The 15,121-nt window shown below is 41.0% G+C and overlaps 1 protein-coding gene across 10 annotated transcripts in view; it reads right to left on the reverse strand.

The window, feature by feature from the left end:
• ARB2A (ARB2 cotranscriptional regulator A) overlaps positions 1 to 15,121 on the reverse strand; it is a 364,451-nt gene that overhangs the window by 68,158 nt on the left and 281,172 nt on the right. The window contains exon 11 of one of the 10 annotated variants that reach the window (XM_073344481.1): positions 3,335 to 3,360. The exons of the other annotated variants lie outside the window; for them this stretch is intronic. Coding sequence (XP_073200582.1) covers positions 3,350 to 3,360 — 11 coding nt within the window. The 3' untranslated portion in view covers positions 3,335 to 3,349. Of the gene's footprint in view, positions 1 to 3,334; positions 3,361 to 15,121 lie in introns of those variants that run through there. 10 annotated transcript variants of the gene reach the window in all.

Raw genomic sequence — 15,121 nt, forward strand, 5'->3', positions numbered from 1 at the left:
AATGTAATGAAACAGTATTATAATAAAGCACACTAGGGAACCTTTAGTGCACACTAGCGGAGTCTACAAAGACCAATTGTTGAGCAACACATTAGTGCACTTTAGAAATCATATTCCCACAGTGTGCATTACCACACTGAGCAGACAAACCCTACCAGACAGATTCTCATCTGGGGTAGAATGGTATCGCTGTATTGGAGTCACCAATCATTTTATACTAGCTGATGACCTGGCTCTACATAAAAAGAAATGATCATTAATATAACTCCTGAATCCATACCAAAGGTTAAACAAACAAGAGGAAAATAATTTGGTGTCGGTTCCAAAGTATGTATATATCTTGCTGAGACCTTATGTCCTATTTGCTTATGTTCTTTCCATATGCCTGAGAACCAACCAGAGATTTTTATTTCCACATAGATGAATCCTATTGTTTTTCGTCTGACATTTGTCCCACAACAAATAATATTGTAATATTAGGATGCAAAGTAATATTGTAATGCTTGTCTGTTTAGAGCAATGCTCTCACTATAGTACTAGGCTATCATTTTAGTCTTTTTAATAGCCCTACTATTATTTATCTTCTTTTAAACAGTTACTTTAAAATTCTACTTTTACATTAACAAATTCAGTATTTTAATCTCAAAATTAACTATTGCTATGTACATTTCAGTAGATATTTATTAGCAATACATGTATGTAGATGCTTATGAATATCCTGCTGCCTTGAGATAATGTTATTCTAACATGCCAAGTATGTTATTTCACCACAATTTGCATTGTTATAATAGGTTATTGATTGATTTTAGGTTTAAGGGACTAAGGTAGTATTCAGTAATGACTCTGAGCTACAAGTTTATTGCAAGTGCCCAAGGTTCATTCACCCCAAGCAATTTGGTCAATAACCAATTTTTATACTTCTATCTCCTTCAAAATTCCAAACCAATAATCCCTGGCTTTTTTTTAATTATTTCAGTATCAGACTAACGTTTCCCATGGAAATCAATATGGGTGCGATCCATTAGCCAAAAATCTGCAGCACTGCAATGCAAACATATTAAAAATATTGATCTTGCAAGCTACTGATGTTTAGATTGACTTTAATGTTTGTAAGCAGCAATAACAGAATTTCAATGACTGAAACAAACTTTTGATTAAAATTATAGATTTTTAAAATTTTTTTGCCATTTTACTGTTTTAAAGGATATCACATCGTTTACTTGTCTGCCATAAAAATGAGCACAGTAGTAAACACTTATTCAATCCCTTATTTGTAAATATTTTCAGTCAGCCATAACTTACACATTCTAAAATGTATTTTGAACCATTTCTGACACTTCAGTCCCACATCACATGATATCTAAAGCCAATATGTGTTTGACTGGACTTATTTTTGCCCCACTTCTTTTTTTCTTGCTTCTTCTGCTCCCGTAGATTCTCCAATTACCAGCTGTGTCTAATATTTACAGAAAAGTGCCTGAGAAATATTAATTGATGTTTCCATAGCAGTTGTACATGTTTTTGCTAAATCTTTCCACTTTGGTTCTTCCTTCCCATGCAAGCTATCTAGGAGAAGAAAATGTCAGGACAAGCCCACTAAAGACATGCCCAGTCTAGCTCTAACTATCTTAGGTACTTGTAAGGGCACCATTATTATAATGTCTAAGCGCCTCACAGTGTTTAACACATTTATCCTTACAACAACCCTGTGGGGAAAGGATGTACTATTATTTCCATTTTACAGATGGGGAACTGATGCACAGTGAGACTAAGGGACTTGCCTAAGGTCACACAGGAAATCTGTGGCAGAGCATAGAAATGAACTAAGGTTTTTTGAGTCCCAGGTTAACTACTGACCATCCTTCCTTTCTTTCTGACATTTGGGTTTGGACCTGGGTTTTTCAGAGGCATTTAAAGTGTAGTTACTTTCTTAACTGAACTTCTACATTCTGTGAAGCTTCAATGTTTTTTATTTATATATATTTATAAACTTGTTTAAACTATGTCCATATTTGGTCAAGCTTTTTTTTTCTCCTCCACTTCCTCAGTACAAGCAGGTCTGTCTTGTTTGTGCTGCTTAAATTACAGCCAGATCCCTTAGAAACAGCAAAAGGGGGCACACAATTTAGAGTATTCCAATTGGAATACCAATACACCAGGAGTTTTTAATCATAACCACCTTCCTGCTGAAATCCATCCCACCAGGTCCACAGCCCCGACAGCTGATGTGCCCAGAGTGTCAATAGATGGTAAGGGTATGGATGCTAAGGTGTTCAGTCAACTTCTAGGAATGGTTTAGGCTTGGAGAATGCTGACACATGGGAGCATCAGGGATGAATATCGGAAAACCTTTATTCAAGTTTATTATTTAGAAAAGGCACTGAATTACAGAGTATCAGGGTTCATGTACAAACTTTTAACACAGCAAATGCCATTAAAAGCCAAGTTAAAAAAAAAAAAAAGCAAAATTCTAATGCCACCATTCTAGCTCCAAATACCTCATACAAAATGAACCAAACCCTCACCCAACAAAAACTGGAAAGGTAAGGGCATTGCACCATGCCCTAAAGGTCAACAAAGCTGACTCCACTACACCAATGGGCACAGAGTATTTCAAGAATCAAATCACAAACATTTCAATTATTTGTTGCATTATGGTAGTGCTAAAATGCCCCCCAAAAGATCCAGCACTAGGTACTGTACTGTTAGCTATCTCTCTAGCAGTGCAATGGAAAGATTGGTTCTTATATAGTCAGGATCAAAGCCTCATGGAGGTTTACTGATAAAAGTCAGTATTTGGAACTTCATCCAAAAGTAAACAGGAGACTAGTGCAGTTGTGAAAGCACTGGTATAACACACACTGCCATTTATGTGGTCACACTGGACTAACTGAAGCTTTCCTGTGCTCTTTAAGAGTAGTGTCACAACCTGGCCCATTCCCACCCTGGAAGGAAATCAGTCTGTTGTAAGTGGACCAACCATTGGATCCCATTGTGTCTGGGCAGAACCGGATCTCTGTTCCTAGCTCTGGATCTCTAAGGTACATTCTCAGCTGCAGACTTCGTGTTTGCCACCCTTCCTAGGGACCCGGGCCACTGCTGCCGACATGTCTTAGACCCCAAAAAACAGTACCTAGAAACCTTGATCTCAGTGGCTTATACATACTCCTCCAGACCTCCGCATGCAAATCCCATGTGAAAACAACCATTGTTCTCTGAGGTGGGCCAGCTGTTGATAGTCATTCAAAGTAGATGGCCCTTGATGGCTCTTTCAATGACAGTCCTCTCTGAGGTGTCCCATACCCCTCTCAAACAGGGAAGTTTCTGGAATATACTGACCACGTCAAGCTCAGGCTGGTTCTTCAACACAGAACACAAAATGGCAGTTATCATACACCAAATGGAAGACAGGGCACAAAAATGAAAGACACAAAACAAAATGGAGTTCAAAATATTCCCTTGTCACACACAGCGCTTTGCAATAATTCAATCTAGAAGTGACAAAGAGGACTATTGAGGTGAGGACCACATCTAGGAGAAATGGTTGAAATTGCTTGCCAAATACAGATAGAAGACGGTGCTTTTGGCCACTGATGCATCCTGTGACTTCAGTAGTGAGGAGCCAAAAGTACCCCTACATTATGAACTTCTTGGACAAAGGGCAGGCAAAATCTCCTAATGGAACCGAAGACCACTTCCAGAAACTGGCTAAACAGCTGGAAGGTAGAGAGGTGCTGCTGCACTGAAGACGCAGTCACTGGTAACCATGCAAACTACACTTTAAGCATCCAACTACCTTTACAAGAAAAAAAAATGCTAAAAAGGACAAGTTAAGGAAGGGACTAAGTGGTGAATTCAAGTTATAAAATGATAAGTACAAATATTGAACCTTCAGTGAGATATAAAAATAATTACAATACAATATAAATTATGTTCCTGTTCCCCTTGGAATAAATGCTTAAAAAATACTGGATTGATAGTCCTAGAGCCTGCAGTTACTTATCCACAAAATAGTTACAGTACAGGCAGCAGTAGTGCAAGCTTCTTACACTACACTGCCAATGTGTTCAACAAGCCTTAAAAAACACCTCTAAGCTGGAGGGTGTATTTCATTCTCCATGTCCATTCAACCTTTGCAAGAGGCCGTGAACTGTGATGTCAAACACTTGCTCCATGAGATCAATTCATTTCACATAGGCCACTAAACAATTAACCGATGGAAATAACTTTGGGCTGGCTTTTAACTGATCATCTCTCATAGAAGGGAAAGGCACCATACCCTAATATCAGTTTTCTGAGCCATCTAGTCCCTGACACATTTTGAAAATGAATAATATTTGCTTCAGTTGTTGCCTGGGACATAGCACAAAATATTCATTGTCTTCATATCTCTGCATATTCATCTTCACTGCAAGGAGACATTTCGAATAGCTATGTTTTGCATGACTTCTCTTCAAGATCTAAGTGTGTGAAGAAATTGCTAGTGAATTAGGCCCAGATTTTTAAAGATCTTTTGGCTCTGTGGTGCACATAGTTGCAATACGTGACTGATTTGGGCACCTAAGGGTATGTCTACACGTCAGTGGCTACGATAGCACAGCTACGTTGCTGTAATGCCATAATGTAGTTTGCTTCCGTCAATGCAGTTTACGCACGTCTCCAACAAGCGATAGCTAGGTTGACAGAAGAGTTCTTCCATCAACCTAGCTGTGTCTACCGTGTGGGTTAGGTTGACCTAGTACGTTGCACAGGTGCAACATTTTTCGCAGCCCCGAATGATGTAGCTAAATTGATCTAATTTTTGGGTGTAACCAGGCCTAAATCAGGTGTTGCAATGCTGAGCACCACAATGCCTAAATACCTATAAAAATCTGGGCCTTATTGACTATTTGCATCAATCATTCTATTTTTCAGTTACTCAAATATGTTGTCATTTTAGAATGTGAACATTTCCAGTATGCTCATCTGAGTTCAGAGAAGTTTAAGGTAGAGACTTGTTGGAGACAAGTGGCTTTATAAAGAACAACCTATATATAAAGCCAGCAAGTTCCTGTGCAGTGTGCACTGATAATGGCTACATTTGTCAGAAACAAAAGTATTTGTCACAGTAGACCAGACTTTGATCACTCTAAAGCCAGTATTCTGTCTCCAGAATTGACTAACACAGTATGGCCGACCTAAAATGTCCAAGTAACCATTAATTGGATTAAAAATCACAAGATTTTTAAAAAAGAATGAATTTGGTTGGGGGAGATATTATTTGTCTTCTGGTTTCTGACTGCTTAGGATACACAAGGCATATTTTCAATCTTTTCTGCACAAACATGAGGGCTAAAAACTTAGATTTTTTTTAAAAAGAAAGATAAGTCTCTCACATAATCACTTAACTCCAGGAGCTAGGGCTTTAGGTAAAATACCAAATGTCACAAGACTCACAATAAAATCATGGGAGTTGGTAACGCTGCTAATATCTGATTTTTCAGAAGCAGGTGAAAAATCTCCAAAATGTTCCTCTCCCAAACTGTGCTACATGCTGTATATGATGGGAAAAAATCCTTCATAACTCCTGTAACAATTAGCTAATGTCCTGAGCCTAGATTACCATTTTCTGACCATGGAAACCACCAGCACTATTATCAATACCAAATACTATCCTCATGTTCATTGTGTTAAGAGATAGTAAATGATAGAATATAATAAAAACAATAATTTTCCAACCACATTTGGAATCTGCACTTAAGCACAGAGTCAGAAGAATGGATCTAGACAAATCATGCCCACCTTTTCCTCCAGCAAAGTAGTGTGACCTTTGGATGACCAACTCTTTCTTTCATCCAGGTCTCTTAGTACAGATACTTCCATTTGGCCTCACCGAATGAGATTCTGGTCTTCTTCCCACTCTTTAGTCCTTGATATTCCTCTAACTGAAGCAGCCCAGTTGGCAAATTGCCAACCGAAACAAGCAACGTGTGGCGATGCTGCTCTGTTGTGCCCTGATGCACTGATCTGTCCAGGCCCCCACTAACTTATGGGTGTCTATCCATGGATCCTGTTTTAATCTGCCCATACACAGTCAGGAAAAAGTCTTCCAGATGCCAGTTCTTGGCAGTTTGCATGTGGACATTTTAAAAAAATTAATACCATGCAGTTTAAAAATCTGCAGGAAAAATAGATCGGTATACGCAATGCAAACATACAAACAAACAAACAAAAAGAGGGTCAACATTCAAATTTAAGATACTGAGCCTGCACTCTTCATATTAACCTAAATTTAAAAGTGCATGGTCATGTCCTCCTCCCTTATTTTTCTGTTTGTTTAGTGGCAACACTGATGTTTAGAGAAATGGCTATATTTGTGAAGGGTTGCATAGTGAAAAGCTAATACAGATCCAGCAGAAGTACTGTACATGTTCATGAGAACACAAAACATTGTTTTTTTATTAGCTTCCATAAACAGAGGTTGATGGTTTTTTATTTTTCTAATTTTTCAATGACAAATTGGTGATTAAAAAATTAGTTACTAGAATCCAGACAATGTGCCCCACCAGACTATTACAATTTCAAGGTATGTCAATCAAACATGGTGTCTTAACTGTCTGACATGATCTTTACATTCTACTATAATTATAACCCTACCAGGGTGCTGGAACAATTTTTATAGTGGGGGTGCTAATGATAGAATCCACGGAAACTATGTATTTGGTGTGTGTCAAGCCAAGAGGATGGAGCAGCTCCCCCAGCACCTCTAGTTCCAGCACCACTGAACCCTACATCAAATCAAGGGACCTTTAGTCTTTAGTCTTCTTCAGTGGAACTACAACTGCAGAACTGAAAGAAGCTAAAAAAAAAATCAATACTTTATAAAAGAAATGAAGCAAAATTTATGTTGGTGAAAATGAAAAAGACTGCAGAATTTTCAAAGAGTAAAAATGAATCAAAATATGCGTATAACCATTTCATGTTCAACTGCAGGAATACATTTTTGTCTCGATACCTGTAATGTTTGGTCTGTCAAGCATTGCTAATTTGAAGAGGGGGAAAAAAGCCTACAGAGCTAAGAATGTGGCTTTACACTCCATGTTAGTCTTTAAGTATGCAATTTGTGGGCACTCTCACAGAAACAGCAAATTTCCTCCTTTGTAGTCAAGGAAATAGTTTAATATATTTGCTTCCTGATGCACACAAAAAAGGAAAAGAAATATCAACATAGATACTATAGTTTCTAGCTATGGTATTTATATGGCACCCATCACCACAGTATCTGAGTGTCTCACAATCTTTAATGTACCTAGTTGCAAAACACCCTGAGAGGTAGAGGTTTCTCTCTTATCCCCATTTTACAGATGAAGAATTGAGGCACAGAGACTAAGGGACTTGGTCAAGGTTACATAGGACATCAGTAGCAGAGCAGAAATGGAACCAAGGTCTCACACAGCTCAGGCTTCCACTCTAACCACTAGACCATCTTTCCTCTCTTGGAGATGCTAGGGATCAAAACCAAGGACTCATACATGCAAAACATGTACTCTGCTATTGTGCTGCTTCCGCCAATACTTGTATTAGGCCCTGACCAGGCAACGAGACCTGTACAGGGAGTCGTAGGTGCCCACATGGAGCCTGTGTTGGGACAGGAAGTTTCACTACTAACTTGAGTCCATGGGGTGAATCAGGGAGAATCTACCCCAAGTTATTGTGTGGTTCATGATAAAAGCCCTGGAACCAATTCGCCTGGTTCACAAAACCTGGAGTGGGGGCAATGTAATGCCCCACGCTGAGGTATAATTAATAAAATTGCAACCTGAGGCCTTGTCTATATTACACAGTCAGGTTTCATAGACAAAACAGTGGAGGTGTACATACAACAATGCTTCTCCTGCCAATTTAACTCTCTTGTTACACTTACATACTAAAACCACCCCAATGAGCAGCATAGAGCTTTTTGCAACAAAGTTAGAGTGACACAATGTCAGTGTAAACACTGCATTTGCTTATGTTGCCCTAAGTGGCCTCCAGGAGGTGTCCCACAATGCCTATCATGGCAGTTCTGGTAAGCAGTTTCTACCCCGCTGCCCTGAGCAGTCTTACAAAGACAGTGATTCTTTATTTACAAGGTGGTTGCAGCAGAAATTCATACACAGTGGGAATCGGCACATTTGCAGACTACAATTAACGCTCAGGAAGGAATTATTACAGGGGTCATTCAAGGTGGCAAATAAACAATGCCTGGCTGAATGCATTACAGAAAGACACATTACTGGGGCTCATTGTCAAAATGCCGCTTCAAAGCCTTCCTGATTAAATTGACCCTTGTTGGGCCCCTTTAATAGCCCTGGTGTCTGGCTGCTCAAAATCAACCACCAGGTGATCCACCTCAATGGTCCACCCTTGGGGAAGCTTTTCCCTCTTGGCTTCACAAATCTTATGCAGAGCACAGCAGGCTGTTACGACCATGGAAGTATTTTCCTTATTGATGTCCTAACATGCCAAAAAGGCAGCACCAGCAACCTTTTAATCTGCCAAATGAACATTCTACAGTCACTCTGCACCTGCTGAGTCTGTTGTTGAAGTGCTCCTTGCTACTGTTAAGGTTTCTGATGTAAGGCTTCATGTGCCATGGGAACAAGGGGCAGGCTAGGTCTCCCAGGATCACTGTGGGCATTTCCACATCCTCTATTGGAATCTTCTGGTCTGGGAAGAAAGTCCCTGCATGCAATTTTCTATACAGGCCAGTATTCCTGAAGCTGTGTGCATCATGCACCTTCCCTGACCACCCCACGTTAATGTCAGTGAAATGACCCCATTGATCCACCAGCATCTGAAATACCACAGAGAAGTAGCCATTTCTGTTGATATACTCCATTGCAAAATGGTTTGGGGCAAAAATGGCATATGCATGTCATCTATTGCCCAGCCGCAGGTAGGGAATCCCACTGCCACAAAGCCATCCACTATTTCCCGCACGTTGCCTAGAGTCACAGTCCTTTGTAGCAGGAGGCAATTAATGGCCCTACACACTCGCATCATTGCAACCGCCCCCCCCAGGGGACTTTCCCAACTCCAAACAGATTCGCGACTGACCATAGCAGTCTGGAGTTGCCAGCATCCACAGAACCATCATCGCACGGTTTTCCACCAATAGGGCCAGTCTCATTTTGGTGTCCTTACACTGCAGGGTGAGGGTGATCTCCACACACAGTTCAAGGAAGGTGGCTTTGCACATACAAAAGTTCTGCAGCCACTGCTTGTCATCCCATACCTGCATCACAATTCAATCCCATCACTCAATTCTTGTTTCCTGACCCCCACCAAAATGGGGACGACTATGTGCAGCTGCACAGTAAATGCCAACATCAATCTTTAACTGTTTCTTCCCATGGCACACAGCAGGGCAGGCACCAAAGAATCCTATTAAAATTTTCAGCTCATGAAATACTGCAGGATCAGCCAGGTTGTGTTCATAACACCTATCACAATACTGAAGAGCAATGCAAGATCCATGCTTTCAGGCAGAGATGGCAGGTGCAAAGCTTAAAGGGGCAGTTGAAAAATGGCACAAAATGTAGTCAGAAACCCTTGGAATTATGGGATGAGAAAACTGCATCTTTGGGTGGTGATCCTGCACCCATGATGCTCTGCGATCCATTCCCAGAACTCCTAGTGGGAGAAGGTGGTGATTTGCACAGTGGGATAGCTATCCACAGTGCACTGCTCTCTCTGTCCGTGCTAGAGCATCAACTGTGGACACGCTCCACAGACAAAAGGAGCATTGTGTGAACATGCAGAAGTGATTTATTGACAGCAGTTAATGATTATTGACATAACTTAAGTCAACTTAACTCTGTAGTCTAGACATGGCCTGACATTTAAACTCACCCATATGTCTGTCAATCATTCGCCTGCTTGTCCTGGTCAACTTGGTCAGGGACTTGGTGGTCCAATCCTGCAAGGTGCCAATCACCTTCTGGAAAGTGTTGAGCATCTCCACCTCCCCCTGCCATTGGAGTTAATGAAACTCAAACACCACCTAGGAGGCATGCGGCACTTCACAGGAATGAGTATTAACTCATAAAGGCTGATTAATAGGATATATATTTTGGATTAACGGGGTAATCTGACACAAATCCTTTGAGGCCAAAATGTCTTCTCTCTTATTTAATCCTTTAAAAAAAAGTAGTGAATTAAAATGTGACTATGTTTACTGAGTATTGTATCATTTTATATTGAATATTTTTGGGGCCTCAATTATGTACTCAGGTGATCTTAAATAATCTAGATATTTACACAATAATTTTGAAACTATTTGAATTGGAGTTCTTTGGCACGAACTGAACACCAAAAAGAGGAGGGATGGGATGTAGGGAAAGAGATGGAAATTAAAATGCGAGAAGTTATGACACACTCAAATAAAACGAAAACAAAAAAACCTTTTGGCACTGAAGCATATGCTCTGCCACCTGGAGCTAAAAGTAACATACTGAGAGCGTATAGTCTGTCAAGAATTACTAGTTTCAAGCATGGCTGGTGATTTTGGACAGCAGCACTTAAGAAACCTTCAATCTGGCAGTTTTATCATCACACATTTACTAAAGCATACCACCGTCTAAACTTGTAGGAGTTCGGGGATCTGACTTTAGGGAGGACCAAAAAAATGGTTCATGAGGTAGTGTTTTGATCTTGTCTGTTTAACATTAATGATTCCAGATCATTATTCCAATCCATTCTTTGGCCCTCCAGTAAACGTGGCAAATGCAAGACTGATCCGTTCCTTTCTTTCCTGGAAACAGCGTGTATCAATGCCACAACAATTGCAGCTGGCAAGTGCACACAGGGCTGCTTTTAGGTGCGCTGGTGTCCTAAGTGAAGAATTATTTTGGAGCCCCAAGATCAAACGGAAAATGTCAGCAATATTTTTTTCTCTCAATTATGGTTAATCACTTGCTGAGAGATGCCCTGGAATTAACACAGATAAAAGGCCAGACTTCATTCTGTTTGCTCACTTTAGCTTTATATTGTGATGTATTGATAGTAGACTTATTCATTGTGAATAATATTAATTACAAATATACCCCATTTTCTCGGTAGCAAATTCATGGTCTGATCTCGATTTCAATGTATTTGTAAGTATTCACTGAACAGTTATGTGAACAAATTTAGGCTGATGGTGTATTTGTGAACTGTTCACTTAGACTATTTACTATTTGTTATTCATGGTATGTGATTGTTTTCTAAACAGGGAGCAAAATTAATATTGTTTGTCTTTAGGTGACCAAACTTTTTAATACATCAATAATGTCCGAATGTGGTCTCATGCCCATCTCCATGAGATACCTCTGGAGATGAAGTGCTGAGCCTTCTCGGATATGGCTGGAGAAAGACTGGAAATACTGCACTTAGTCATGATGTAAGCTTCTCCTATGCAGTGTTGGTGGTAGCCACTGACTGAGAACGATTGTGGGCAAGAGACACAGAGTTTGAAGCCCAGAGTTCTGGGCATAGTCCGGTACCTGACAGCGGTACAGGAGGGATGGGGAAAATCCCAAAGGCTACTCTAAAACTTAAATGTTAAAACTAGTAACTACTAAAATTAAGAAATAACACTAGTGAAAAGAGATAAAACTGATAAAACTATTTACAACTATACTTATTGGAACTGTGTCAGAGACAAGGACACTGAAGGTTCCGACCCAGACCATGTGGCTGCAGGAAGGAACTGGAGATGCAGTTGGTCTACCCTACCTTTTATTGCCTCAGATGGAAGTTGGGACACATGTGCGGACCAATGGACACTACTTTCAAACTCCCTGACTCCATGTATATGGTGTGCATGTATAAGCCTCAGTGGAATACACTGGGAACCATCACTTGAAGAAAAAAGCATCCTTCTGGTTCAGTTTTTGGAAGAATACTATTTGTGTGAAAATCAGTCAAACTTGGGGATTTTACAACATTATTATCGATACCTGGCAGCTCTCTGAATATTGCCAAAACAATTAATAATATTACCTGATAAATAACAGAAAACTAAACTCATCACTTTTATTGACATACAACTTTTATAAATATTCACAAAATATTTCCACACCATTTTTGTGTTATTTGACCAGCTCTGCTCTGCTGTACTGTATTGTACTTGCTTGTGTCTACAAAAATAATGAATCATGTTCCAAAAAATTATGAAAATGGCTTAAAGTCACGAAATTTTACAAAATACTAGAATTGGTGATTCATTTTATTTTCCTTCTGTGTTTTGAGCCTCTAAGGGTTTACATTTTCAATCTATTCTCTGCAACCATGAGGGCTACCAACTTATTATTTTAAGGTAAGTTGAGATTCTCATGTAATCACATGACTCCAGGAGCTGCAGCTTTAAGAAAATCACCAATCATTGATAAAATAACAAGACTTGGCAAGCCTTCCTTCTCCTCTTTCCAAATTCCTTTCCCCAGCTTCTCTCCTCTCCTTCAGGCTTCCACCTTCTGTTCCAGGTCAGGACCAACCAGAAGATGCTGTTAGTTCTGGGGGTGGAAACTGCTACTGTTATACTCCTGCTGTAGCATGTGAGGCCTGTCAGCAGCAGGGAGCAATGAGCACTTTCACAAACTGCTGCAGCTAAGAGGAAGAAGAGCTGACAGCCAGCAGGAGATTGGGAGCAGCTGCTGCCTGTGGCTAGCCACAAGCGGTCCTGCTGTGCTCAGCAGTACAGCAACACTGCTACCAGAAGGAGAGATGCACAGAAGCAAGGAAAGGAAGGGGATTTGACACTCTCTGTGTGGGCAATGTAGGAAGCTGCTCAGTTTGTGTATGTCTAGGGTCACCACTGTTGGCACAGAAATCCAATACTCAAACTGATAGTCCGCAGGTTCCTTTCTCTTATGGAGGAATAGGACACTGTAACTAAACTCTCTGAGCACACCTCTCCTTCGCAATCTGTCTTTTTCTGCTTCTCTACCCAAGTTAAATTATCTCTGGGGAATAATGCTGGTGTAAAATGGATCCTGAGAGCAACTCCCTGCTTCAGGTGCTAAGGTTGTGCCGTGACTCACCTACAGCAGGACATTTCAGCCAATTTAAAACCTAGAACCTGATCTCTAGATACTTCTGGTGGCTGGCCCTATGAACTAATGTTAAAAACTATGTTAGGTCAAGCGACCTCTGTGCCTGCCCGAAGAGACTGTGAGAAAGGCCTTTGGTCCTCTTTCAGCGCCTCTCCAAACCTCTGCGTCCTTGTTCCCCACTCTCAAGGAACTTTAAATGGAGTTACCATGCTCCCAAGGACACTCAGTTATCCTTACTGCCATGGATGTCCTGACCAAGATGGCTCATTTTATTCCGTGCCACATTGTGCCATCTGCTCATGGAACCACACAAGCTTTCCCACAGCATGTCTTTCGGTACCACAGCATGCAGACATGCATCATTTTGGATCAAATGCTCAGTTTGTTTCTTGATTCTAGAAGCAATTTCTTCACCTTCTCATCACCAAGGCCCTCACCTCGACAATCTAGCATCCTCAGACTGATCACCAAACTGAAAGAGTCAATCAGACCTTGGAGAAATATCCCCACTGTTTCCTGAATTTCCATCAGACTGATTGGCGCCCATTGCTGTCTCTGGCTGAGTTCTCATACAACAACTCAACCCACGCTTCAACCCAACAGACCCCATTCTTCAACAATTTTGTTTTTTCAACCCCGATTCCATCCGGACCTGTCCAAAGGCTCTGCCATCCTGGAAGTTATGGACCTAGTTGTCCACCTCCAGCAAATACACCAGGAACTCAAAGAGCCCTTACTTGCCATTAAAGAAACTTATAAGTGTTACACATAGCAAAAGTGACAAGTTGCCCCTTATCTTGCAGAAAGGGATAAGGTTTGTCTCTTGACTTGGAACCTGAAAACAGACTATCCTTTGGCCAAACTTGACCACCTACCCTGGGTCCTTGTTGGATCATTGAGCAAATAAACCCAGTGGCCTTCACACTTCAGCTCCCAGAATCCCTCAAGATTCACCCCACCTCTCATCTTTCTCTCCTCAAACTTTTTGTCAACTCCTCCTTCCCTGATTGGGTAGACCATACTCCACTGCCACTAATTGTCCACAGGCAGGAGGAATACAAAGTCCATCATGTCAGGAGGAAGCTCCAAAATCTTATACACTGGAACGGATACAGGCCAGAGGAGTTATCCTGGAAACCAGAAGAAAATGCTCAGACTCCCTATCTTATGCAGGAATTTCTCCAAACATATCCTGGCAAGCCAGGTCCAAGAGGCTTTAGGAGGAGCCCTTGGGAGGGTGACAGGGTACTGTCAGGAACTCAGATGCTCTGGGCGCAGTTGCCTAGCAAGTCAATGAGCTTACCTGGGCACAATAAACCTTCACTAAGTGAGTGTGGTCCCTGATTGGACAGAAGAGCCAAGAGATCACCATTTAATCTTCAACGCATTCCACACCCCCACAGCTGTGCCAGACCTGGCTCCTGATCCCTGTACAGACCCTTGCTCCAACCAATGCCTGCTCCCACTCCAGCCCTAGTGCCTATCTTCCTCAGAACTCCTGACTCACTGTTGGCTTGTTCCCTGACCATGGTTCTAGTTCTGCCCTCTGATTCTGCTCTAACCACGAGGCAAGACTCCTGTTCCAACCACTAGGTCACCCAGCCTACACCCCAATGTGTGACCATATGTTTGAGCAGCCATAAGTTTGTTCTAATTTAGATCAGGGACCAGGGCTAGAGTACAGAAGATACAAAGGTGATTCAAAGTCAGATTCTTCTTCCAAACCCTGATAGCTGCACTGAGCACAGGTTGGATAGAACGGAGAAGCTGAGCCTACATTTTACTCAATATGCACACAGCGGGAGGTAGACATCCATGATGTCCTCTCTCTACAGAACATTAATGTCTATTTACTTTAGTGACAAGTATTATAGAAAATTCAGAATGATTTAATTCATTCACATTAAATATGCAACAAATATTTGAATGATGTCTTTCCCTCCAGCACACACCAAAAAAAGGTTACAGTGGAGTTGGTTAGTAGATTAGAACTATAGGAGTGTGAAACTTGCAAAACCAAAACAAATGCCATGTGAAACGGTTGGAAACACTATTTGAGGTAAATA

The sequence above is a fragment of the Lepidochelys kempii genome, chromosome 5 (assembly GCF_965140285.1).
Source record: "Lepidochelys kempii isolate rLepKem1 chromosome 5, rLepKem1.hap1, whole genome shotgun sequence".
In the NCBI taxonomy this organism is placed as follows: domain Eukaryota; kingdom Metazoa; phylum Chordata; order Testudines; family Cheloniidae; genus Lepidochelys; species Lepidochelys kempii.